Source organism: Fonsecaea erecta (assembly GCF_001651985.1).
Source record: "Fonsecaea erecta strain CBS 125763 chromosome Unknown Scaff12, whole genome shotgun sequence".
NCBI classification, from domain to species: domain Eukaryota; kingdom Fungi; phylum Ascomycota; class Eurotiomycetes; order Chaetothyriales; family Herpotrichiellaceae; genus Fonsecaea; species Fonsecaea erecta.
Window position 1 is genome coordinate 961,672 of NW_017387255.1, and position 26,183 is coordinate 987,854.

A 26,183-nucleotide genomic window follows, 5' to 3' on the forward strand; every position below is an offset into this window, starting at 1 on the left:
GGAACCAGGTTAGACTGTTCCGCCAAAAGATCATCACCAGAGTAAAATGTTACACGGCAGTTCGAGGCATTTGATATAGAATTTTACTATGATTTTGAGAAGCGCCCTGCTGTCTGAATAGTACAGACTGAGGACGCCGATCCATCCACGTAGACAAGGTAAGTTTATGTACAATGACTCCTGCTAGACAGACAAAGTTACACCAATTTCATGAGACCTTCGAGATTAATACTCTTCGGTCGTTCAATCGGCATGCCCAGGGCGCGATCCCAAATCAGTTGTGCCAAAGGACCCAGGCCTCGACTAACTCCGAAGGTGACAGTATAGTACAAGGGATCCTGGAAGCCATAATGGTGGAAGAGGACACCTGAGGCACTGTCCACATTGGGATGAGGGTTCTTGGTCTTGCCGTGCTCAGTGAGGACGCCGGGGGCAATCTCGCTGTTCTTCTTGACCAGCCGATACACGGGGTTGTTTGCAATATCCTCACGGGCGTCGCCGAAGTCGATCAAGGCCTTGAATCGTGGATCAGGCTTCCGGAGCACACCGTGACCGTAACCCGGAACAACCTGACCGGAACGAAGGGTAGCCCAGAGGTAGTCTTTGACGTCTTTGTCAGAGAAATTCTCGCCGATTTGCGATTGCATCTTCAAAATCCAGCGGAGCACCTCTTGGGCAGCTAGTCCATGCAGAGGTCCCGCAAGGCCTAGCAGGCCAGCAGAGTACGACAAGAACGGATCAGAAAGAGCGGAGCCAACTAGGTGAGTGGCGTGAGCCGAGACATTGCCGCCCTCGTGGTCTCCGTGAAGGGCAAGGTAGAGACGAAGCAAATCCTGGAACCCTTCATTTTCCTTCCCAGCCTTCCCGAGAAGTTTGGCGAAGTTGTAGGCCCAGTCTTGCTCAATGTCCAAGGGCATGTCGAGAGCGGATTTGTCAAAGATGGCCGCAGCCACACGAGGCAGCTTGGCAAGGAGGCTGATGCTGTCATCGAACGTAGGCTCCCAGTAGTCCGCCTTGTTCATACCCTCGGCATACTTCTTCGCAAATTTGGACTCGGTATTCAGAGCGGCAACGGCGCATGACAGCTGCGTCATTGGATGAACATTCTTGTCGAACGAGCGAAGCATGGAGACGACATGGGGTGGGAGGTCTGATTTTTGGGCCAATTCGCGCGACAGAGCTCGGACCTGAGAGGTGGAAGGAACTTTGCCGGTCAAGAGGAGCCAGAACATGGCTTCAGGCAGCATCTCGGTGCCAGAGGTACCTTTGGGGAGCTCTTTCTGGCAATCGGCGATTGTTCGGCCGTGGAAACGAATCCCTTCATTGGCATCCAACACGCTACCCTCCCAAACCATGGACTTCATTGTTCTCATCCCACCGATGACTTGGCCGACGGTGATGTCGCCAATCTTCTTGTCGGAGTGGCTCTTGACCTGCTTGAGCAATTCTCTCTTCTCGGGAATCACGGACAGGAGCGTGGCCTTCAGGTCGGGCTCGGCGGCGGAGGCGTACGTACGCAGGGTGAAGGACGCATACGGGCGGGTTGAAGAGGCAGCACGAAGGCTTCTCAGGGCATGCTGGGTTGTCCTAGTTGTGGTAGCCATTGTGATGGATGAACCTCTTGTTCACAGTTCTGTCTCTTTTTTTTGTTGCTTAGACCGGGCTGCCTGTGCGGGGTCCGTCGACTTCAATGGACAAAGGGGGGAAAGATATCAACGCCGGAGGGAAGCAGTGAACACAGACTGCCGCTGAATGTGAAGGTGGAAAGATATCAGTGTCGACCAGAGTGCGGCATGCACGAGCTTTGAGCTTCGAACCAAAAATGTCAAGTCCGAATCAGTTGTTAGGACAAGACTTTAGAGTCCTAGCGAAAGGCGCATTTTCGGTGAGCTGCTTCTCAGCAACAGCAAAAGCTCCGAGCCTAACCGACTCCCGAGGCTGTTGCTAGTGCCAGTTGTCTAGCCTTCCATTTCTCCTCGACAGCTACCCACGCTCCCTGCCGGAGCCCTTCGCTTGACGGCCCGAAGTCGCAAGAGGCTACCTGTCTCCATATTCTGAAAGCCCTCGACATCATTCTTTCTACACCCATCGATGCATTGTTCCTGACAAACCAAATTCGGGCTGGTGTCCGTGGGGCTCATAGAGGTGCGCCTTTTCTAATGCTATAACTCATGGGAGCGCAGCTTGCCGTCTCCTCTACACAACATCTTGGAATGTTTCGAAGAGGTCATTAAACAACGACAGAACTATGCTTCGACGACTTCCCAGGAGCCTTGATCGGCTCGCAGCCGGACCCACGATAAGAACAGCAGCATCGAGACCTCTTTTTACAGCTATGCCTCGATATTTGTCCTCCTTGCCCTCTGTCGAACCGCCCGTGTCCACTTCGTTGCCCTCCGACTCGTTTCAACTTCTCTCGACGGAGGACAAAGCCGGCGACGCAGAGGATATCCTGTTCAAACAACAAGTGGAGGATGTAAAAGCATGGTGGGCATCGCCGAGATATAAAGGCATCAAGAGGCCATACAGACCGGAGGATGTCGTGAGCAAACGAGGAACGCTACAACAAGTGTATCCCAGCTCGCTCATGGCGAGGAAACTCTTTAATTTGCTGTCCGAGCGAGCAGCGGAGGGCAAGCCAGTTCATACAATGGGCGCAATTGATCCTGTTCAGATGACGCAGCAGGCGCCCAACCAAGAGATCCTGTATGTATCGGGCTGGGCTTGTTCATCCGTCCTGACCACCACCAACGAAGTGTCCGCCGACTTTGGCGATTATCCGTACAATACGGTTCCCAATCAAGTTCAGAGACTGTTCAAAGCTCAACAGCTTCACGATCGGAAACACTTCGATACGCGGCAGAAGATGACTGCCGAAGAACGAAAAAATACGCCTTATATCGATTACATGAGACCAATTGTCGCAGACGGTGACACCGGACATGGCGGTTTATCCGCCGTCATCAAACTGGCCAAGCTATTCGCTGAGAATGGTGCTGCCGCAGTGCATTTTGAGGATCAGCTTCATGGAGGCAAGAAATGTGGCCATCTGGCCGGCAAAGTGCTGGTGCCTGTGGGCGATCATATCAACCGCCTCGTCGCAGCAAGATTCCAGTGGGACATGATGGGCAGCGAGAACCTCGTCATTGCACGAACTGATTCAGAAAGCGGCAAACTACTCTCCAGTGCCATTGACGTTCGAGACCACGAGTATATCCTGGGCGTGACTGAGGACACGGAGCCTTTGGCCGAAGTTCTTCAAGAGATGGAGCTCAACGGCGCAGATGGACCAGTAGTGGACAAGTTTGAGGCTGATTGGGTCAAAAAACATAAGCTTGTCACTTTTGATGAAGCGGTTGAAGCTCACATCAAAGCCGAGGGTGGAGATGCCTCCGAGTATCTCGCCAAAACCAAGGCGGATCGCAACATGTCTCTCTCGTCCCGCCGCAAACTTGCGTCTCAATACACCAAATCTCCCGTGGTTTGGTCCTGCGACGTCCCTCGCACTCGAGAAGGGTTTTACCATTACCGAGCCGGCATCCCCGCAGCAACCAAGCGTGCCATTGAATTTGCTCCTTATGCAGACCTTCTATGGCTGGAGACAGCGGACCCCAGCGTGGCAAAAGCTGCCGGTTTTGCCAGAGAGATCCGTGAGGCGCACCCTGGAAAGAAACTCGTCTACAATTTGAGCCCGTCGTTCAACTGGATGGGTCAAGGCTTCGACGATGCTTCGCTGAGGTCATTCGTCTGGGATCTTGCCAAGGAAGGCTTTGTGCTTCAACTGATATCCCTTGCCGGACTCCACTCCACAGCCACAATCACCGCGGAGCTGTCACGAGGCTTCAAGGAAGAAGGAATGCTTGCATATGTCAAGCTAGTCCAGAGCCGGGAGAAGGAGCTTGGTGTTGACGTTCTCACCCACCAGAAGTGGAGCGGAGCGCCATATATCGATGGGATTATCGGTGCCATTCAAAGTGGCAGCAGTTCCAGCAGGAGTATGGGCGAAGGCAACACGGAGGCGGGTTTTTAAATTCCAGGGACCTGATCCTCTGATAGGAAACACGATCTGCCTTGAATACTTTGTCCCACCGAGCACTGCTTACGAAGCAGCCAATTTCCCCATCGAGGACGGCCAACGATCACCCGTTGAATGATTGCGACCCAAAAGTCCCACAATGCCACATGATGACATGAATCTGGATAGCAAAATGTTTTTTCATGGGGGGGAAAGGGCGTTCCAACTGTAAATATATGCTAGTCAAAAAGCTATCATCTAGGTGTCGTGAGGAATTGAGATCATTTTTTGTGCAAGTGGCAACGACAGTCTCTCCCAGGTATCACCCATCGAGCATATAAACCATTGCCCTGCTTAGTCATCCACTCGCCCGGAGTTAGACTGGTCACGGAGGCGGTTCTCAGCTATGCCAGTGGCGCCCAGATGCCCATTGCTTATCGATTAGCAACCCCTCTGGTGCCCCGAAAAATTTCCATAAGGCTGAAGAAAAATTGCCTCTCGCCCTCCCAAGCAGCCAGTGAAGTCAGCGGCTGGTGGGCGCAGGCTGGATCAGATTTCTCCCATAGGCTGGCGCCCTCCGCCAACGGACCCCTCATCATTTTGCGATATGTGATTTTTTTGTTTTGTGTATTTCCTCTATGATTCACTCTCCACACCTTCTCGGGCTGCGGCAGAGTAGGGAGTGGCACCCTCGTCTTTTTACCGGTCAATTCTTCGACACTCGAGATCTCTGTCTTTTTTTCTCTTTGTCTTCGTGAGATTTGGAGTTCCGCCTTGCACGGAATTTCGGCTTTAGAGTAATGCCACACCTTGAAAGCCCTCCCTTGTCTCCTGCAATGGCGACGACCATCGTCCCCTCGAAGTCGAACTTTTCCGGAGTCGCGCCAGCGCCTGAAGAAGTCAACAGCATTTTGAAGACCATTGTGGACACCAACTCGGCACAGACTTCGCTCGACGCGGCCTATGCGCTCACAAACCTCCTTATTCAGTCCGTGGGAATCCGAGGACTGCTCTCATACAACCTCATTCCAGAGATAAAAAAGGCTGCTGCGGACAAAAAGAATGGCGCCAAGCGGGAAAGTGCCATGTTCATCCTCGGGGCCATGTTCGAGCGATTTCCCCGCGAGCAACCGCTGAGCGAAGTGGTCTTTCTGGTTCATGATGGTGGCATCTTCAACCTAGTCCTTGATGGCTTGGCTGACAAAGGTTCTTCCGTCCGCGAATCCGCCCAATACGCTGTCGATGAACTGTTCAAGAATCTCGCGCCGGAGGCTATGGTTACTGGTCTCCTCCCAGTTTTGCAATCTTATCTGTCTAAACCAACCGGAAAATGGCAAGGCACCGTGGGCGCATACACTCTCCTGGGAAAGATGGCCGATAAGGCCCAGATCGGAACAGGCACGAAAGAGGAGGAACAAGCCAAAGATGTTCTGCGGGAGTCCATGGGTAAAACGCTCAAGGAGCTCATTCCGATCGTGGAGGGTGGAATGCACGACCTCAAAGCTGAAGTCGCCAAAGCCGCCACAAAGACCATGACCTTGCTCACGACTTTGCTTCAGAACGACGATGTGGCCCCTCGGATACCCTTGCTCATCGACACTATGAAGAATCCGTCTGCTCAGACCCTTCAGAAAGCCATTCACGCTCTTTCCCAGACCACCTTCGTCGCCATCGTCACTTCACCCGTCCTCGCTCTCTTAACCCCTCTGCTGGAGAGATCCCTGAATACTCCAAGCACCTCGCAGGAGGTTCTTCGCCAGACAGTGGTTGTGGTGGAGAATCTCACCAAACTCGTGCACGATCCAGTGGAGGCTAGAACTTTTCTACCCAAGCTGCAGCCCGGCGTGCAGAGAGTTAAAGACAATGCATCACTTCCCGAGGTCCGCGAATTGGCCACTAGGGCCGTGAATGTCATGAAGAAGGCCATGGGCGACGACAAAGATGGTGTGGCCAACGGCCAGATTGCCAGAACCACTACAGACGATGTCCTCAAAGTCCTTGACAGCCAGATTCGCGCCCAAGGTGGCCTGCCCAAGGAGGATATGCAAATCTGGAAATACGGGCAGACTTATGTCTCGGAGATGGTCAGAGAAGATGTCAACGCTCGCGTCTTCTCGCGGATTCCTTCTCGAGTAGGTCCATATCTCAAGTACATGCTGCCAGATGAGCTTTGCACAGCCGTTGCCGAAGCTGTGCAGAAGCATTTTGTTCAGGAGGACCACAAGAAATTTGGCGCCCCTGTTGTGGAGGATCCAAACGAGGTTGAGATCGTCAATGCAGAATTCTCTCTCGCTTATGGTGGAATGCTATTGCTGTCCCACACCAACCTCCGACTTTTGAAAGGGCACCGCTACGGTCTATGCGGCCGAAACGGCGCGGGAAAATCGACACTCATGCGGAGCATCGCAGAAGGGAAGCTGGAAGGCTTTCCACCTAAGGAAGTCCTCAAGACATGCTTTGTGGAGCACAATCAAGGCGAAGATGCCGATATCAGCATTCTTGAGTATGTGTCGAAGGATCCCGAATTAGCCAAGGAAGGGCAAGCGCGGATCTCAGAGGTCCTGAGCGAAGTTGGCTTTACAGCTGGTCCAGAGGGCCGACAGTCCCATAAGGTGGGCTCTCTGTCTGGAGGCTGGAAGATGAAGCTGGCTTTGGCAAGGGCTATGCTGATGCGAGCCGATGTTCTCCTGCTCGACGAACCGACCAATCACCTGGATGTGGCCAATGTCAAGTGGCTCGAGGAATATCTACAGAAGCACACGGAAATCACTTCTCTAATCGTCTCCCATGACTCTGGCTTCCTCGACGCAGTATGCACGGACATTTACCACTACGAGAACAAGAAGTTGGTCCATTATCCTGGCAATCTCGCCGCATTCGTCAAGGTCAAACCCGAAGGCAAGAGTTACTACACACTATCGGCCACGCAGGTGCAATTCAAATTCCCTCCTCCGGGCATCCTCAGCGGCGTCAAGTCCTCCACTCGATCCATAATCCGAATGACAAACGTTAGCTATACTTATCCCGGTGCGTCAAAGCCTAGCTTGACCGACGTTTCATGCCAACTAAGTCTGTCATCTCGAGTGGCCATTATCGGTGCCAACGGTGCGGGAAAATCTACCCTGATCAAGCTGTTGACGGGAGAAACCATCCCCCAGACGGGCAAGGTGGAAAAGCATCCCAATTTGCGAATTGGATACATTAAGCAACATGCTTTAGAGCACGTCGAGATGCATTTGGAGAAAACGCCAAATCAGTACCTACAGTGGAGATATGCCAATGGAGATGATCGAGAGGTATTGATGAAAGCCACACGGCAGCTCACTGACGAGGATAAGGCGCAGATGGACAAATGGATCGACCTCGGGGATGGAAAGGGCGGCAGACAGATCGAGAATTTGATTGGCCGACAAAAATACAAGAAGACATTCCAATACGAGGTGAAATGGCGAGGTATGCTCCCAAAATTTAACACACAAGTCTCGAGAGAGACGCTGCTGGACTGGGGCTTCCAGAAACTGGTTCAAGAGTTTGATGATCACGAGGCGTCCCGGGAAGGCCTCGGTTATCGCATCCTGGAACCCAAGGTGATTGCAAAGCACTTTGAGGATGTTGGATTAGACCCCGAGATCGCAAATCACAACCAGATTTCGGGTTTGAGTGGTGGCCAAAAGGTCAAGGTTGTGCTGGCTGGTGCCATGTGGAACAACCCTCACTTATTGGTCCTCGACGAACCGACCAATTTCTTGGATAGAGATTCACTGGGAGGCCTAGCTGTGGCTATTCGTGATTACAAGGGCGGCGTTGTTATGATCAGTCACAATGAGGAATTTGTTGGAGCGTTGTGTCCGGAACAATGGCATGTGGCCAATGGAAAAGTGACGCACAAAGGCCACCTTGCTATTGACCTGAATCGATTCGAAGACTCGCGTCCAGGGTCCAGCAATGTCAGCTCCTCGGCGGTATCCAGTGCCACCGCTTCCGCGGTCAACTCGGGAGTAGAGGACAACAGTGAGATGAAGTTCAAGGCAAAGAAGAAAAAGAAGATGACAAGGGCCCAATTGAAGGAGAGAGAGGTGAGAAGAAGGCTGAGACAGTAAGTTATGACCCTGCACAACCCGGAATCGTGATCCATGCTAACTATCCTGCCTCAAGCATCGAATGGCTCAACAAGCCTCCCGGGACTCCTCACCCACCTGACTCGGATGACGAATAAGAGTGACGAGACGGATGAGATTCATAGCGTTGGTGTTATTTCATGCGACTTTCGAACATATTATGGGTGTGTCCGCGTTCATGGGTGATAGACGATAGACTGGGCATGTGGGAAACTGGGCTAGAGACTCCGACCCAAGTAGCATTTACAAAGTTGACCTGGATTTTGTATATGTTGGCGCTCTCGGCAAAGATGGGTTTATCACGTTGGTAGAGGGGACTGCACCAAGCGAGGATACCCTTTTTTTTTAATGAACGAGCGCTTTTGATTACAGGTTCCTCATAGCAAAATAAGCTCATATTTCGCAGAATGGCTTGTGCAAGTCCCGCCCTCCCAATCGGAGCAATGACGTCGAATTCGGTATAGACAACAAAATTTATATTATGGTCATGGACTTATCCGACCCACCTTCTAAAGAGCCTGTGCGCGATCCTTTACACCACGCTGACCACTACAGACACTGAAGCAACCTGGTATATGCGACCATGAGCTCCCCAAACGGCACGGCAGTTCCACCCGACATGAAAATCACCGTAAACCCGCAACGTGCATCCGTCCTCTTACAAAATCTCTCCTCCGTCCGACAACGCGTCCATGGGGCGTGGTGCTCCTCCTTCCCGCCAGACACAAGCCCCTCCGCGCCTGCTACTGTGCCCGTCCGGATCGTGGCCGTGTCGAAGCTGAAGCCGGCCTCGGATATTCTCGCCCTACACTGCCCAGCAGCGTCCGACGATGGCGTGCCCCTCACAAGCGAGACATCTAGCGATTCCTCCAACCCTCCAGCAGCAGCGCATGCCCATTTCGGAGAGAACTACGTGCAAGAATTAGTAGAGAAATCAAAACTGTTGCCCAAGACGATCAGATGGCATTTCATTGGCGGGCTGCAATCGAACAAGTGCGTGCCAGTGGCGAGGGACGTGGACAACCTGTGGGCGGTAGAGAGCGTGGACAGCGAGAAGAAAGCGAATCTGTTGAACAAGGGCCGGGCGGAGAGGAATGAGAGACTGAAGAAGGAACATGGGGATCGCTGGCAACAGATCGTGGACGAGAATGGCCTAGAGGAAAAGTTGAGGGTCTTCATACAAGTCAATACATCCGGCGAAGAGTCCAAGAGCGGGCTGGATCCAGACTCGCCAGAGCTGTTGTCTCTGGCCAAACTCATCCGTGATGATGGGCGATGTCCGAACCTGCACCTCCAAGGACTCATGACCATCGGTGCTATCGCTCGGTCGAAAGCGACTACCCCAGAAACGGAAAACGAGGATTTCATTACGCTGCGCTCCGCCCGCGATCGACTTGCCGCAGATCTTGGTCTACAACACAAAGATGAGCTAGAGCTCAGTATGGGCATGTCGGAAGACTTTGAGAGCGCGGTGAGACTGGGGAGTCGTGAGGTGAGGGTAGGGAGTACGATATTTGGGGAGCGGCCGCCAAAAAAAGATGCTAAAGTGCTAGAGCAGACGGAACAAGAAAAGAGGTGAAATTACATCATATGAGAGCTTAATCTCATAACATTGTGGACAGGGGCGTGTACTCATGGCCACATCGGGAAGGGGACGAACGGCATCGTGATATGTGATGGCAGGAAGAAGATGCTCAGATTATATGTCACCCCTTAAGGATAATGCATGCCATGTCCACTCCGCCAAAGCCGCGGAACACCATGCGACATGTACTCAAAAGGACAGAGTGTCCATACCTGGTAATGCTGATGTTGGTGATATGAGCCGTGGCCCTTTCTAACATTTCAACCGTTCCCGCAAAAGGTTCAATAGGATCTCAGGAACCTTTTCCTGCGTTGCACGAATCGTAGCGCGGAACATCTAAGAGAATAGGTCAGTCTCGATTCTGTATGCGCAAAGAGAGGGGCCACCCGGGGATCATACATTCTGCTGATGATTGGGCTCTAATCTGAGGAGACATCCGACCTTTCCCTTTTCCAGCTGCAGAACCGCACATCCCACAATATTTTTGGGGTTTGGATCAACATTGTCCAAGAGGCGCCACCGGAACCCTACAACAGCCTCGCGGACATACTTGTCCATCACCGTCATGGAAGGATCGCGGAAACCGAATGTGCTTTGCGCCTCAAGGGGGCCGGCACCAATTTGCCGCCAACGTTTGAAGAAATCCTCCGCCGAGAGCTCCGATGGATCCATGAATCGGTGGGGCAGAATTGGCAGTCTTAGAGTATATCCCTGCAAGGCCCCAGCAAGATACGAGATGCGGATCGTGGGTGCCTCGGAGAATGGGGCAATTGAATTACACACCATGGTCTGTTGGACTTGCGAGTCTGCGCCGACTGATGTATCTGGGAGGCTTTTGATGTCGATTTTGAGGCCGGGGTCGGATTTGTTGTCCAGAGTTGTTGTGAAGGAGCCAATTGGGAATGAGGCTTTATTAGTAAAGTAGAGTTTGATCACCCCAAGGTGGCCACGATATTCTCCCCTCATGCCGACTTGAATCTGTGGATCCTCGTACAAGACACCTTCGTCTTCAAAAAACATTCTGTCATAACCCTTCTCCCAATCTGGAGAAAGATGAGCCGCGCTGGTGAGGATGGGAGTCGTCGCGTCGTTGCCGTGGCCGTTCATATCCAGTCCTTCCAGGTCCTTTGCTGCACTGCTCGTCCCATTCTGAGCCGGTGTGGCTGCAGCACCATTGGTATTCGAAGGCATCCCGTTGAGAATGGTGGTAAAGGATCGCTTCAGTCCCGTTTGTTGAGCCAGCAGAACTTCCTTTTCGTCGGTATTGGCGTCTTTGCCGCCAACTACCCAAGTTCTTCTTTCACTTATTCCTGCACTCTTCTTGTGCAGTCTTTGTAAGAGGATAGAGGCCCGTTCAGAGAATGGGGGCATTTCGTCACAAATCGTTCGCAGCAAGTCGTCCGTTGGCAATGTTGCAATTGTCAGGTACTCGCATGCCCTCTGCTGCAGCTCTGAATCTGGCGAATGGCTATAGAATCGGAACATCTGCAGTAACTGCGGCTTGATCTCCGGGAAAAGGTTGACGAATTTGACGAACGTGGACAACAGCAACGCCCTCGTAGGGTCGGGTGCTGATATCATCTTTGTTTGCAGCACCATCAATTGCTCAATTGGGCTGCATCCTTTATTGTCAGCTATTAGGTGGCCAAACTCTCCAAGGATGTAACCGCCAATCTTGACAAGCGTGTCGTGGCAATTGTCGGTTTTCAAATAGTCAAAAATGTGTTGTGCTGCATAGGGCTGCAGTTCTTCGTTATTGGTGACAATTTGGACCACGCGTTGCCAGACTTCGTCGCTGACATGATCGCCTGCCATAGCGAGCAGTCTCAGTGAGATATCAATGTACCACTGAGCATCGGTTGCGTACTTTTCCGTCAGAATCGCGATTTTGAGAGTCATCTCTTCGCGTATCGAGAAGTCCGCTGTTTGTAAGTACTTTAACAGTTCGTTGACAATGGGTTGAGCATTGGTAGTGTCGCACATGCTGTACAACAAATCCAAGCCCTTCCTGCGGACGCTGATGTCTCGATCTCGTAAAGAACCGATAATGATACTTTGATGTCGTTTGATGGGATCGAGCGTGTCGGTCCTGGCCGCAAAATGGGTCATGGCATCCAGACCCAAGTACCGCACATTAGTTTCGCGTGACTGGATAAATCTCCCCAGCTTGGACGAAATATTCATCATGAGCTGGTGCTCAGTGTCGAGGTGGATGAGGAGGTTGATGGCCTCAAACAGTACGGCATTCTGAGCATTGTTCTGTTGTACATTCTTGGGCGTCTCTGTGGCTGCTTGCATGACCGCCTGAAGTGATTCGCGGATGATGTCGCGGACGTGAGAATCTTCTGCTCTAAAGTTAGGAGCGGTCAATGAGCAGGGAAAATGCGGTCGTACTCACCAGAACGAGGATAGTATTGCAGCAACTTCAAAAATTTGACTTGAATCCACGGACAAGGAACCTTGTAGTACAGATAGTCCGGTGAGATGTCGTTCTCAATGACGATCTTTCTCAACCTCTGAGCAGCTTTCACATAACTCCCTTTATACGCCTCCGGGTTGTCCTGGATCAGAGCCATGATGAGAGAAGTAACAGAAAGCACCACACCCATGTCAGGGTCGTCCATCAACGATATTATTCTTTCTGCCCACTCTCTCTGTATTATGGCCGGGTGTTTGCGGTAGAGACGGAGCAGTGTCAACGCTGCCTTCTTCTTGACAAAGGATTTGGAGGTTGGGGAGATCAATAGCCGATGGACGTCCGCGCTGAGGGCCTCGCCCATTTCTCGACCGCCAACATTGGCCACAGCATGCAAGGCCAGGCAGTTGTTGAGCTCGTTGTAGTCCAGCAGGTCTTTACGAATGCTATTGACCACCAAATGTAGGAGTTCGTGCTGTTCATGGAGAAATAGGGTGACGGCCAGATACCCAATCTGCTTTTCGGAGTATTTGGTTGCGGAGATCAAGTTGACGGCTTCAAGGTGCCCAAAGTCGACATTGTATCCTTGGATGTAGATGTAAAGCAACTTGCAGACATATTTCTTCTTTTGATAGCCATCCAATTTCTCGCTCTTGAATTTCTGGCGGATGTTGGCGAGCTCTTTGTTGATTCGCTTCTCCTCCAGCTCTCTCGCCCGGGCGTTTCGGAGGTCGGCTATGAACTGGACAAGACCTCGCATGGACGACATGATGACGGGTCAGAAATGGACGGCATCCAAGGCAAGCCGCAAGGGCTATGCGCCGGATACAGCAGGGGATTGCGGGAGGGTAGGGTCGCAGGGGGTCACTTCGGAGGGCAACCGTCTGATCAACAGGTCATTGTTCAGGGAGGGGATCACATTTCACAGTGATCATCCACAGTAGTCAAAGGAACGTAGGGTCAGCATTCATGATGCTCCGTCTTCAAAGAGAATAAGACTGCTGAGCAAAGACAGCCTCGTGTTGAGATGGCGGATGAGAAGTTGTCCACGTCCGCTATACCCGCAGTTGGCCCCCTCAAAAGAACCCACAACCCTTGCGCAGATCGAATTTAGTAGCGCCAAGTGCTGGGTTGGTGCCAGCAGCACCATCAATAATAGCCTCACCTTGAACACCCTTACCACCACTTCGCCCGCCACCGTCTGTCACATTAATAGTCAATGTGGTCGGGCTTTTGAGGGGTTTCGCTCCGATCAGCGTGATCATTCGCATCACACATACATTGGTAGTTACTATGCATTCAGGACTAACAAGTCGATGTTCCATCCTGTCCACCCCGGCCTCTGTTTCAAAACATACCATCCACCTCCAATAGAGACCGCCTATTCGCCCTTTCCCAGAGCTATCATTTCGTCCAAGAGTGCCACGGTCTCTGCCGGACTGGCAATCCACGCACAACAGCATGCACTTCTGGCCTTGAAGTCATTGCCACCTCCACTCAGAAACTGGTCACCGACATGCAGCGTGCTAGACGGTGGAATACCTCCAAACCATTTCTGACATGATTGTACCCCCAGTGACTTGTCCCCAATGTCCAGGAAAACGTCGGCACCTCCATTGAAGACGGTAAAAGGGATATCCGCATAAGGGGCCGGTTTTGCAGAGTTAGCTGTGATGATCGAGGTCTCCACTACCTGCTGAACCACCAGAACAGTCTCTTCAAGTTGTTCACGGGTGAGCTTTTTGGACTGGTCAGCTGCATAGATTCCAACCGCTCGTTCTTTCCGGAGTACCTTTGCCTGCAAACGAAGCGTGCGAATGCACGACTGGAACGCAGACTCGCCATCGTTCAGAAGTTCTTGGATGGCTGATTCCGACCAATGTTTCATAGTATCCAAGATCCATTCTCGCCGATGGATATACCGCAAGCAGTGCTCCTCCTTTTCATCGAACACGAAGAGGAAATTCGATTCACCGCCCATGATGATTAAATTGGACTTTTGGGCAGCGCTAAGATTAGTTGAAGCTTTGACAGCTAGCAGGAGGCCAGACAGTCGATTGAAATAGTGCTCGGGTTGCATGTATCCAGCGGCTGTCACGATCCCAATTTTGACGTCCTCGGCCAGAAAGTGAAGGAGTCGTAAGATGACGGGATTCGCCTCAGGTGAATGTAGAGAAGCACCGTCCTCATACAATGTGACATCACCATCGAAGGTCAGAAGCTTGAGGCCGGGGTTCAGCTTGGTTTTCAATTGCCTGTATGGCTTTGGCCGGATCATCGCCATCACTTGGGCGGTGTTGAGGATCAGCCGGATGTCATTGAACGAAGGCGCGACAAAACGACGTGACGAGATGGCGCGCTTCGCATCTTGATAGCGGAAAGCATCTTCTAGAGCAAGAGGTGTAAAAAAGGCAGAGATGGTCGGCACCAGCATATTCAGTTTAGACCTTGGATTCGACACAGCTTGCTGATTGACTGCACCGAGTTAGTTCGTCAACATTTTCGTCTGCCAGGCTCGCAACGAACTATGATCGAGTATCAAATCCTCGACGTCTCTAAAAATCTCGGCATATCGTTGCTGTGCTGACCTCGCCATCGTATCCAAGCTCTGTCCATTGGTGCCATCATACTCGACGGCTGGCTGTGAGTTGAGGACGAACGGAACAGCAAGAAGACCCTAGGAGAAACGCGTTGAGAATTATGCTGAGTGCACTGAGTGCGCTAATTGTCGATTGCTGGCTCACCTTGATCCATTCAATCTAGCCGCTCGAAATCAGCAACTGGCTAAATCCAACAATGTCACTTACGCACCAGTTGGTCTCTGCGATGGGTCTTCAGTCGTAGGAAAGTCAGCACGATCGTAGTCTGTCGAGCAGAAAGGGGCTTGACTTGCCTTCAGCGCATCTACCCATTATTAGCAAGTGTTTGGGACAGCTGCGTGATAGATGAGATTGGTGACGAACACTCGACTCGATACCGGGTTGTCATCCTGTCGGTTTGCAGGCTGCCCGAAGTATCACGGTTGAAGGGGAAGGGTGTAGAGAGATGCTGTTGGATTAAACTGGGTGAAACCGTGATAGACGTTGATAGGACACGTCGGGGCCGTTACCAGCTGACAGACTGACCGTGTTGCACGTCACGTTTGATTTTCTGCCAAGCGGTAGATCAGGCGGTCGGCCCGGCCCAAATTTGGCCAAGAATGATGCCGCCCTAGCTTGCCTAATATGGTTCTCTACTATTAAATATACTGCTTGTACAAGGTACATACTATAACTGCACACGAGTAGCAACGGAAAGGCATTTGAGGATGAACATCACTCCTCCGTGATACATATGAAGATGATTTCGCTGCCTACCCAGCCTACGACCTCTCAAGGCTCAATCATAACTGTCTTGCCAATTCCTGTCCACTGCGCTGCGACGTCAAGCGCTTCCTTCCATTCTTCCATCTTGAACACCTTAGGGTCTACGAGCTCCTTTCCACGAGGAAACAAGCCTCGCTCCAACATTTTCACAAACAAAACCATGTCCTCCCTCTCATACATCAGCTTGCCCTTTATCGTGATGTTCAGAGCCATGACGTTCCAATTGATCACATCTTCAACATAGCCCATCATGCTGCACCGTCCCCCGCGCCGCAACGAGCGAATCGCGCTTTTCAGATGGGAAGACTTACACGCAAAAGGAGGTGTGAAGTCGATCACGGCGTCGATGGTCCCGAAAGCTTGTAGCGTAGCTACGTCGGTTTCATAGTCACCTGTCATCGTGACTGTTTCAATGCTCGCCGCAGGGCTCCTTTTCTTGATATGCTCTTTCAACCTGGCCAACTCTTGTTCATTCCTCCCCATGGCGATGACCCTTGCACCCATTGTTATGGCGACTTGCACACCCGCGCCCCCAAATCCTCCAGTTGCAGGGCACACAACGACTGTCTCGCCAGGCTCGAGCCGGATGTCTCTAAGTCCACCGAACGGCACCAGCAAGTAGATCATGTACATCAGCTCGCGGGTGGTGTATCCCAGCTCTCCACACAGCCTATTTTCATCCAGCCGGATACAGTTTTCCAGCGGTACCTTCATATATTCGGCGAATGCTCCGTCCCGCCAAACAGCGCTGCTCAATTTCCGACTTCCGGCGTCCATACCCTCATGAATAGCCGTGAGAAATAGAGAGTCCGGATTATCTCGAGCGCGAATCACACAGTCCATCCAGACGAGCTGACCAGGTTGCAGGACCACGGCATCTGGACCTACAGCGACGATACGGGCGATGGCACTCGATCCCCCAACGATCGGCTTTGGGAAATCATAGTGACGCTCTCCATTGTAGATTTCGCGATGGTACGAGATCACTCCAGCTTCGAGGATGCGTACGATGGCGCTACCGGGATCAGGCTGGGGAGTGGATACGGTTTTGACCGAGAAGCCTCCTTCGAGGGTTTCGAGCACAAGGGCCCGGTGATGGGTGGGCAGGGCTGATGATGCCATCGTTGATTAGGGTCGTTGGTAGAGAGATGAGCAATGAATTGTATCTTGTTTGCAAGCTGATTGAAATATCCTGGCCGGAAAAGCTGGTGCTTCATGGCTTCTTATGCACAGCATACACATACACACGTATTCAATGACCGCCACGTGCCGGAAACTTACATGTGCCTTACGACCGAAATCCGCGCCGCGCAACTGCGTCTGAATGCGGGATGCGGATTTGAGTCAAAGCCAGGATCATCTGATGTTTGAATTCATCGAGTCCCCAACGGATCTACTGGTGCTAACGATGTGGGTTATGCTCATAGTGACTAAGATCAGGACTGAGATAGAAGTGGAGACTCAGTACTATCTATCCTGGACAGCTGTGTGACAGAATAGCAAATGAAGACATTATTTCTGTTCTACTGCCTTCTCCTTAAACATGAGCAGATCTAGCCACGCCATCCAGATCAAAATCGGCGGGAATGAAAAATAGGTCATCAAGGCTAAAATTGGAGCCAAAGGTCAAGTTCGTTGGGTCGAAGTCATTGGGATCGAAGACGTCAGACATTTCCGGGTTTCCCCTAGACTCCATGTCAACTCCGTTAGAAGTTGCTCGCTCCTGAATAATTGAGTAGGAGGCTTCCAGGCTCTCTTTGGCGCTCTGGGCCAACTGTTGAATGAATGATGAATTCTCGCCTGCCACTTCTGTCTGACGAAAAGCCATACTCAACTTCATATGGAGCTTGACATTCGTCTCTCCAAGTCGGATCCGCTCGGTGGACTGCCGAAGCGCCTCTCTCAACGCGTCCATCAACATCGTTCTGTAACCAGAAGGTTCCTGCGAAGACAAGTGGTACTCTCCCGGCCCTTGCTCTTCCACTTCCATCAGTAACTCCGACGCTACAGCCAGGGACGCGTGGATCATTCGGTTCTTGAATATCCCGGCTCCTTGGAGCACGAGATGCGCGAACTCCGCATTCTTGGAGACTGGCGACAGTATGGCCATGGCGGCATCGAGGCTCAGCTTTCTGGAGAAATAATATATTGGATTACTTCGGGCCCGGCCAGCAAGGGGCCGATGGAGGTGAAGTAGAAAGCGCCGGAGAAGAAGATCTGCAAAGTTGCTGTGGAAGGAGACAATGTCGGGATCGTTATTTCTGGGGATAAGAGCACCGCAGTTTCGGCAAATTCTAGTAATTGAGGTGGTCAGAGCGACGAGCTCGTTGTATGATGTTTCTGACAGGGCGTATGTAATACCGTTCAGGCGACGGGCGATTTCCAACCTTGGGCGCAGAGACTGAAACAAGAAACGCTGAAGGGATGAATCCGTTGCCGTTGTGGGACGCTCCAGGAGGGTCTCAGTCTGCTCATTAATGTCCTTGTCGTTGACGTTGGAAGGAGCCTCGGTATCAAAGTCACCTAAGGATAGAGTAGGTGGCACTCCGGCATCCAAAGCCGCTTGGATATTCAGTTCCAAGATGGTGGCCCAGAGCCTTCGACGAACTTCTCCGTCACTGGTTTAGGAAACAATACCAGTCAGTCATGGGAATATACGCTGTCCAACTTCACCAAAGCTTACAGAATACCCATCCCCTTGAAATGCTTCGGGTCACGGTGAAGGCCCATTTGCATGGCCATCCGAACAACTGTCCCCATCGATATCCAGACGATATCCCCGCCCACGGCAAGAACCTGTCGAGCCAGGATCAGTAGACACTGCACCTGTAGACTGGCGATGCTGATCCGATCCTTTTTCAGAGGCCCAGACAGCCATTCCTGCGCGGTGTATAGCCACTGACGCACCATTGAGCAGGTATCTGTTCTGTTAATAGTACCTCGGTGAATGGACGTTCCAATGGCGATAACGAGCTGGACCTTTTGTCGAAGCACGGTTTCGACATTTTCTGGGTCGCTCCAAAACTTCTCATATTCCATCCTAAATGAGGGAATATGTAATATGCGAAACACAGACTCAAATCGAGTGATATACAAGTGTACCATCTGATCGGCGAACTCTTTTGCGATCGGGGGATACACTTGTATAAATGAGGGGCGCCTGCTTGGTTGAGAGGATTTGATACTTTTGGATAGGACTTTGCATTTTTGAAGGAGAGAACCAATCTCCCATTTTAGCCGTGCAAGGATTTCATTGTCCGAGGGATTTCCAACTTCAGAATTCAGAACAGCCGCTGTCTTTTGAAGCTTAATGGATGTTAGCCCATCGTTCTCGATGTGTAGGTGGGCGCCTGGTGTGTAACGACGTACCTCAAGAGTGGAGGTTGTCCAGTGGCTCCGGCCAAATACTCTGCATTTATTTAAGGAAATCCTTTCGTCCCGTGGACCGGTTACATTGCCGTCGAGTCCGGCGTGGATGGTTGAGCTGAAGTCGAAAGGCGTTGTAATACCCCGAAGGAGCTGAGCATTGAGTTGTTCGTCTCACGAACGCCCAGCCAGACGAGATGTGTCGGAGACGGGAGCGGTTTCTATCGCAGTAACAGAAGCCTGGGGCGGAGTAGAATAAGCTGCGTGTTCATGTAAGATGGAAGCGCGTCCATGGTCATCTTGACCGGCGAAAATGTGCCCGTTGTCAATTGCGCTGGTTAAAGCCAGTTCGTGACCGTACCGACATTGTTTCTTGGAGACAACACAATGACCACACGGCTTCAAGCGGTTACATTTTACTTTCCTTCGTATGCATTCCTGGCAGGATCGGGCGACCCGTCGTCGCTTCCGCGGACTTGGAAGAACATCGTCATTCATTGAGGAGGGAATATCGAAAAGACAGGGGTAGTTACCAGCGTATTACGAGCTCACAAATGTGCCAACTCCGTGATAGTAGAAATTTGGCGGAGTACGGAGTACGGAGTTGTTGTCGGGGTATGGGTTTACAGAAATAGAACCGTTGTTATCTCCGCCTTGCTGAGTCTCGGGTCCGAACAGTGCGAACGAGAGCTGTATAAACGAATTATGGTTGTCTGGGGTCTTTAGTTTGATTGGTCTGCCATATCAGCACCACCCTTCGCTTTAAGGATCAAAGAAAAGCATGTGAACTTTGCGAAGGGAGACAAGGACATTGATGTGATATTGGATATGGTCAGGGAGGCGTAGCAGCTGGGAACGTGCAGGAATGAGACAGTTGGCGGGCGCATTCCGAAGCAGCCAGCGGAATACATAACATTGCATGTCAACATGTCTTCTGCTACAGACCCACACGATGGGGTTCCTGGGGCCCTTCGTTGAATGGAACTCTCTAATATACATTTGTCTGGCACGCGGAGTTCCTCGAAGCCTTAAACGACGGCACAGCCTGTTGAGGGCGGACTAGATCCCGGTTCTTTGGCTGCTGCTCTTCATTGCTTCCTTTATGGCTCCGTCAAAGGTGACATCCAATTCCACGTTGGTTACAGCCCCCTCTGTCTTGGAACATCCTGTAGATGTCCAGGACCACACCATATTCTGAAATCTGCTTCTCCTTCTCGCTGGGCTCAGTTTCACGCCGATAACTTCTGGTTGCACCGTAACCTGTAGCTTCTCAATGGCTTCATGAGCATCATACAGGCTCAGCTCGCCGTTGTGCGGATGTGAGACAGTCCATCCTATTCGCTTGCTCTGGTTCGACTCCAAGCGTGTCACGGATTGCTTCGCCACGATCAGTGTCTCACTGTGCGCAACGAGATCCAATGACAACACGCGTCTCACAAATAGCAACGCCTCATCGCTAGTTTCGTGCCGAGATAATGGTATAGTGACAAATCCAAAATCGATCGACGATATCTCATAGCGAGATCCAAACAAAGGTGGCCCAAGGAACGTGGCCAGCCCAATCTGCAAGCTTCGCCCTGCTGTCATGTGTATTCTGAAGCAGGTTTTCACGGGCAACATCAGGTCTGAAAGTATGGTGTTCGGCGTGTCAATCTTCAGGGCTTGGAACACGGCAGTGTTTGAGGCTTCCACAGACACCGAATTCGGTAGATTTGCTCGTTTGAAGGCGCCGAGTAATGTTTTGCACTTATCCCAAAACGCCCCCGCTTCTGCACGATGCCGCAGATGCGCTAAAACAGGTCGGAGCAGCGCGTACTCAGGGGTCGGCCGTGCTTTGAGGGTCATTGGCAGCGACTTTTGCGATCGCTTGGTGAGGTTCTGCTCATGGGCAGCAGCCAACAACAAACGCAGAGACACTGCCACAAGTTGAGCTATCAAATTGTCTTCAGCATTAGCAGATGGCACATCCTCTGTTTGAGTGGAGGACACGAGTAACAAATGGTATTTGCCACCAACGTCAATCTCAACGCTCTGCGAACGCGTAGTAATACCCTGGTTGGCCACAAGCCGGGCTTCGCGGTATATCTCGTAGAATAACTCTTCTTCGAAAATGGCGTTGCGGTAGCTGTTGAGGTCTCGATTGAGTTCTGTCACATTGACCGGACCATGGGGTTGAAAGTCGAAAACGCCTGTTTTAACGCCGTTTCGGACGACATATACGCCCAGCCGCCTGCGCTGCTTGAGTCCAATCTGTCGGTCCAGAACGATCGAGCCATCATCTGCCTGGCGAAGAAGAGCAAAGCCTCGATCACGGAATTGGGGCGCAGATTCGACAAATCCGAAATGTACGCCAATGGCCTTCCGGTCTCGCGGAAGTCGCGAAACCGGCCATCCTTTGCTAGTCAGATCGGCAACCTGGTGCCAATACTCTGCCTCGCGCTCTGCCTCTTTCTGAAGGCGAACAGAAGCTGCGGCAAGCTTCTTCGAGGCGGACTGGAAGCCCTCAGACCTCCAACCCTGAGAGACAGAGGCCAGCCGCCGTTTCGTAGAAGCAGGCACGGGCTTGTCCTTGAGAACTCGGGAGGCCAATGTTCCCACAGGAACGGCTTGTTGAAGAGCAGGCGACATGGAATGTTGAGCGGGAACTGACTGCTGAGAAATCAGGAAAGACACAAAGTCCAGGGCGCACAAGACTTCGTTTTGTGCGTAGCTGTAGCGCTTAGATGCTGAAGAGGCAGAGACTACAAGGAGACTTACTTTAGACGCTCCAGCATCTCATCCCTGCGCTTCCAAACGCGCTCCTGGCGCTTCTCAGGAGAATCTTCTTCGCCTTGAGACCCGTGTTCCTCGCCAGCTTGGGTTGCGTCTGGCACAGCGGCTTTGCCCTGGATCTCGGCGAGAAGAGAACGTTCAGTGACATGGCGGAAATGCCCTTTTTGTGCGATGATCTGTTGGATCTGAGTTTGCAGATTTTGAGGTCTTGGTGAGGACTCGGGAGGGATCAAAAGGCTGATGGAGTTCGAATCAGACATTACACTTGATGCCGCGTCAACTACGGCGAGCATTCGCAGCTTGCGACTAGATGTTGTTCAGAGAAAACTCGCAAATGAGGCCTAGGGCGTTACTGAATCAAATGACAGGAATCTATGGGTTGCGTGGCAGAAGCGTGGTTTGATTGGTGAAAATCCTGCATGGTGAACCCAGGGTCGCTGTAATAAAAGGAAGTCCAAAACCCTGAGGGAGCCTAGAGAAAAGTTGGGGCGCGACTGGCCTTACCTAACATTTCTTCTGCCCCCCACTATCGTCGCCAGGACGATGCCTCAAAACCTATCGGCTCATCCGGCCACGGTGGGGGTTTCTGAAGCCTTGGGCGCTAGGCGTTGCGGGCACCCACCGCCCGACTTAGTTTTGCCTGCGCAACATTGGTGATACACGAATGACGTTCTGCGACCTCAGCTGTAGTTGCTGCTCGGCACAACAGACTTCGTGTGCTATCTACTGATAGACTCCTGCATTATCTCCAAATTCATCATTACCTCTACGATTTCCTTATTCCCTCGAGTTTCTTTTTCCTCCTCAAGCCCATTTAACCGCACCCTAAAGTGACTCTGCCCCTCCCTCAAGCAACTCTCAATCAATTTTCACCGGACCCCCGCGAGCCCTGTCTGGAACCCCAACCATCCAGTCTATCGTGTTGACTGCCTACGATCGCCTGCAGAATGGCCGCCACCGGTGTGCCAGCTCCTCCTAGGAAGCGCAGAATTGGTGTTATGACCAGCGGAGGCGACTCCCCTGGCATGAACGGTGCTGTGCGAGCTGTTGTTCGAATGTCTATTCACATGGGCTGCGAGTCCTATGCGATCTATGAAGGCTACGAAGGGTTGGTCCAAGGTGGAGATCTAATCAAAGAGATGCACTGGGAAGATGTGAGAGGATACTTGTCTCGAGGGGGAACGCTCATTGGCACTGCAAGGTGCATGCCGTTTATGGAGAGATGGGGTCGTTTGAAAGCTGCCAAGAATATGGTCGAGCGAGGCATTGATGCCCTGGTCATCTGCGGTGGTGACGGTAGCTTAACTGGCGCTGACAAATTCAGAGCAGAATGGCCGAGTCTTCTCAAAGAGCTGGTGGAAACTGGGGAGCTGACCCAGGGAGAAGTTGATCCCTACCAGCACCTGAATATTGTTGGTCTAGTTGGCTCCATTGACAACGACATGTCTGGCACCGATGCCACCATTGGATGTTACTCCTCACTCGAGCGGATCTGCTCAGCGGTCGACGACGTTTTCGACACCGCCGCTTCCCATCAACGCGGGTTTGTTATCGAAGTCATGGGCCGCCATTGTGGCTGGCTGGCACTTATGGCTTCTATAGCCACAGGGGCCGACTACGTGTTCATTCCAGAGAAACCTCCCCGTGTCGGTTGGGAAGATCAGATGTGTGATATCATCGCTACTCACAGACGGAGAGGCAAGAGAAGGTCAATTGTGATCATTGCAGAGGGTGCGCACGACCGGGAATTAAACAGGATCACCGCGAATCAAGTCAAAGATCTTCTAACCCAAAAGCTCAAGCTAGACACACGCGTCACCGTTCTTGGACACACACAACGAGGTGGCCATGCATGTTTCTATGACCGTTGGCTGTCGACACTACAAGGCGTGGAAGCGGTGAAAGCTGTTCTAGATGCTACACCAGACACACCCAGTCCGGTCATAACTATCCGAGAGAACAAGATTGAGCGGTCCAATCTGATGGAAACAGTGGCCTTGACCAAGTCGGTCAGTACTGCTATCGCGGCTAAAGACTTTGACAAGGCCATGCAACTTCGAGACGTCGAATTCAAGGAGTATTACAACAGTTATATTATCACTACTTCCACTGACCACCCTGCCCTACGCCTCCCTAAAGAGAAGAGGCTGAGAATCGCAATCATCCACGTCGGAGCTCCGGCCGGGGGTATGAACCCAGCAACCCGCGCTGCTGTTGCATACTGTTTGACCCGAGGCCATACTCCGATCGCGATACACAATGGCTTCCCAGGTCTACAACGCCACCATGACGACAAGCCGCTTGGGTCCGTCCGTGAGTGCAAGTGGCTCGATGTGGACCCTTGGGTTAACGAGGGTGGCTCTGAGATTGGCACCAACCGTGGTCTACCAAGCGCGGATATGAAGAAAACCGCAGAATGTTTCGAGCTGTACAAATTTGACGCACTGTTTCTCATTGGCGGGTTTGAAGCTTTTACGGCAGCAAGTGAGTTGAGAAAGGCACGAGACCAATATGACGTCTTCAAGATCCCTCTGGTTGTGCTGCCGGCGACCGTGTCAAACAACGTCCCAGGTACTGAATATTCCATCGGCAGCGACACATGCTTGAATACACTGATCCAATTCTGCGACGCCATTCGGCAATCTGCTTCGTCTTCGAGACGGCGGGTATTCGTCATAGAGACTCAAGGCGGCCGATCGGGCTATCTGGCCACGATGGCAGGCCTCTCGGTTGGTGCACTTGCGGTATACATCCCCGAAGAGGGGATCAATATTCACATGATTGCCAGGGACATCGAGTTCCTGCGCGAGAACTTCAAGAATGATCAAGGGGCATCGAGAGCAGGTAAAATCATTCTTCGAAATGAGAGGGCTAGCACCACATACACGACACAAGTCATTGCCGATATGATCAAAGAGGAAGCTCGAGGTCGGTTCGAATCTCGAGCAGCCGTACCTGGCCATTATCAGCAGGGTGGCAAGCCTTCGCCTATGGATCGAATCCGTGCCCTCCGAATGGCTATCAAGTGTATGCAGCATATCGAAGACCGATTCACCGGCAAGTCAAGGGACTGGATCGCAAATGATCCGTTGTCGGCAGCAGTTATTGGTATTCAAGGATCTGAAGTTGTCTTCACCCCGATGGGGGGCGCAACAGGACTCGAGGCCACAGGAACCGATTGGGTGGATAGAAGACCTCGGGATGAATTCTGGCTATCTATGAAGGAGACGGTGGATATCCTCAGTGGGCGACCTAAGCTATCGGACTGCTGTGAGGAGTGTGGGAAGCCGTTGTCTGGTGAGACTCTGAAACGTACTTTGTCGAAGCAGGTCTAATGGGAAGGAGCAAAGAGAGGTCGTCAAAAGCATACGTCTTCTGGGAATGAGTGCGGTCTACAGATGGGTGGTTCCGGGGGGCTAGATTGATGGATTGGTACCTGCGCGAGGAGGCTGGCGGTGGCGAGCCTCTGCTAAGACAATATCAATAGATGACCCATATTTACATTGCAAGATTTGGCGAGTTGGGTAAGGGACACGGTATCCACGCTATTTACGGACTCTACCGTAGGTCGTCTGAATGGGCCATCACCGGGAAGATCATACCACCCACTGCGTCTCGCTTGATATGCGTGAAAATGGATAAACCGAAGGCGTGCTTTGCAAATGGAATGACCGTGAATGGTTGACATAGCCCCACGAAGGGCAAGGCCCACCAATCATTACTCAAGCGATTGTCATCCCTGGTCTTGGTACGTCATTCATCGAGAGATATAAACCCCTCTAAGACCACCTGCGGTCTGAAAGAGTTTCGAACAGCTATCACCTGTACACCTGTCTCAGCGACTGCGACTGTTCATCCTGCTATCCAGTAGCAACGGCTTCTGTGAACCAGCATACAACCTGTCGAACGCAACAAATAAAACCCCCGATTTACAACCATGGTCAAACCAACCTCGTGCTGTGGCCGCAGTGCCGAATGCGTTTGTGCTCAGAAGGCTACCTGCTCGTGCGGCAAAACCTCCGCTATGCACTGCACCTGCGAAAAGAAGGATCAAGAGAACACCTTGCAGGGACCTCGATGCTCATGCAGTATGTCTGCCCTCCATCACCCGCGTTCGTAATTCGCATCTGTCGCATCAACAAGGGAACTAATATATTCTGCTTTCTCTGATCCATAGGAGCCCGCCCTGCCGGCCAATGTACCTGTGACCGGGCTGCCACTGAAAATGCCACTCCCGCGGGCGCCACATGTGCGTGTGGCCAGAGGAGTTCGGGAAGCTGCACATGTGAGAAGGCCGCAGACGGGGGGCTACTGCCGACGGAGACAGACTTTACAACCAAGGCATAGCGGCTCACCCTATTGTGACATAGTTCGAATGTACCAAAAAAAAAAGAAGAAGAGAAACAGATGAGGTGGTTTTTAAACGCACACGTGGACAATACTCGCCATCTTTTTTGGTGAGCGTGGATGAATTACTACATCGACATTGCCGCTGGAGGCAGGGGAATCGGCATAAGAACTTTCGAGAGATACGAGTCACAACCGG

General features: G+C 51.9%; 10 protein-coding genes across 10 annotated transcripts; 4 read left to right on the forward strand and 6 right to left on the reverse strand.

Annotated features, from left to right (window-relative positions):
• Nucleotides 1-197: 197 nt before the first annotated feature.
• On the reverse strand, nucleotides 198-1,604 carry AYL99_10912 (2-methylcitrate synthase, mitochondrial; the record flags this gene model as incomplete). The annotated part of the gene is made up of 1 exon (XM_018842418.1): nucleotides 198-1,604. The coding sequence occupies one exon, from the start codon at nucleotides 1,602-1,604 to the stop codon at nucleotides 198-200; it is 1,407 nt and encodes a 468-aa protein (XP_018688579.1).
• Nucleotides 1,605-2,335: 731 nt separating this feature from the next.
• AYL99_10913 (isocitrate lyase) lies at nucleotides 2,336-4,030 on the forward strand (the record flags this gene model as incomplete). Its single annotated transcript, XM_018842419.1, has 1 exon — nucleotides 2,336-4,030. The coding sequence occupies one exon, from the start codon at nucleotides 2,336-2,338 to the stop codon at nucleotides 4,028-4,030; it is 1,695 nt and encodes a 564-aa protein (XP_018688580.1).
• Nucleotides 4,031-4,851: 821 nt separating this feature from the next.
• Nucleotides 4,852-8,231, forward strand: AYL99_10914 (hypothetical protein; the record flags this gene model as incomplete). The annotated part of the gene is made up of 2 exons (XM_018842420.1): nucleotides 4,852-8,111; nucleotides 8,171-8,231. The coding sequence occupies 2 exons, from the start codon at nucleotides 4,852-4,854 to the stop codon at nucleotides 8,229-8,231; spliced, it is 3,321 nt and encodes a 1,106-aa protein (XP_018688581.1).
• A 485-nt stretch (nucleotides 8,232-8,716) lies between these two features.
• Nucleotides 8,717-9,712, forward strand: AYL99_10915 (YggS family pyridoxal phosphate enzyme; the record flags this gene model as incomplete). Its single annotated transcript, XM_018842421.1, has 1 exon — nucleotides 8,717-9,712. One exon carries the CDS (start codon nucleotides 8,717-8,719, stop codon nucleotides 9,710-9,712), a length of 996 nt encoding a protein of 331 aa, XP_018688582.1.
• Nucleotides 9,713-9,970: 258 nt separating this feature from the next.
• On the reverse strand, nucleotides 9,971-12,903 carry AYL99_10916 (hypothetical protein; the record flags this gene model as incomplete). The annotated part of the gene is made up of 3 exons (XM_018842422.1): nucleotides 9,971-10,054; nucleotides 10,118-12,063; nucleotides 12,117-12,903. The coding sequence occupies 3 exons, from the start codon at nucleotides 12,901-12,903 to the stop codon at nucleotides 9,971-9,973; spliced, it is 2,817 nt and encodes a 938-aa protein (XP_018688583.1).
• A 612-nt stretch (nucleotides 12,904-13,515) lies between these two features.
• On the reverse strand, nucleotides 13,516-14,730 carry AYL99_10917 (hypothetical protein; the record flags this gene model as incomplete). Its single annotated transcript, XM_018842423.1, has 2 exons — nucleotides 13,516-14,609; nucleotides 14,661-14,730. 2 exons carry the CDS (start codon nucleotides 14,728-14,730, stop codon nucleotides 13,516-13,518), a joined length of 1,164 nt encoding a protein of 387 aa, XP_018688584.1.
• Nucleotides 14,731-15,505: 775 nt separating this feature from the next.
• On the reverse strand, nucleotides 15,506-16,621 carry AYL99_10918 (hypothetical protein; the record flags this gene model as incomplete). Its single annotated transcript, XM_018842424.1, has 1 exon — nucleotides 15,506-16,621. One exon carries the CDS (start codon nucleotides 16,619-16,621, stop codon nucleotides 15,506-15,508), a length of 1,116 nt encoding a protein of 371 aa, XP_018688585.1.
• A 415-nt stretch (nucleotides 16,622-17,036) lies between these two features.
• AYL99_10919 (hypothetical protein) lies at nucleotides 17,037-18,538 on the reverse strand (the record flags this gene model as incomplete). Its single annotated transcript, XM_018842425.1, has 2 exons — nucleotides 17,037-18,117; nucleotides 18,183-18,538. The coding sequence occupies 2 exons, from the start codon at nucleotides 18,536-18,538 to the stop codon at nucleotides 17,037-17,039; spliced, it is 1,437 nt and encodes a 478-aa protein (XP_018688586.1).
• A 1,386-nt stretch (nucleotides 18,539-19,924) lies between these two features.
• AYL99_10920 (hypothetical protein) lies at nucleotides 19,925-21,897 on the reverse strand (the record flags this gene model as incomplete). Its single annotated transcript, XM_018842426.1, has 2 exons — nucleotides 19,925-21,575; nucleotides 21,623-21,897. The coding sequence occupies 2 exons, from the start codon at nucleotides 21,895-21,897 to the stop codon at nucleotides 19,925-19,927; spliced, it is 1,926 nt and encodes a 641-aa protein (XP_018688587.1).
• Nucleotides 21,898-22,584: 687 nt separating this feature from the next.
• Nucleotides 22,585-24,972, forward strand: AYL99_10921 (6-phosphofructokinase; the record flags this gene model as incomplete). The annotated part of the gene is made up of 1 exon (XM_018842427.1): nucleotides 22,585-24,972. One exon carries the CDS (start codon nucleotides 22,585-22,587, stop codon nucleotides 24,970-24,972), a length of 2,388 nt encoding a protein of 795 aa, XP_018688588.1.
• Between the last annotated feature and the right edge of the window lie 1,211 nt (nucleotides 24,973-26,183).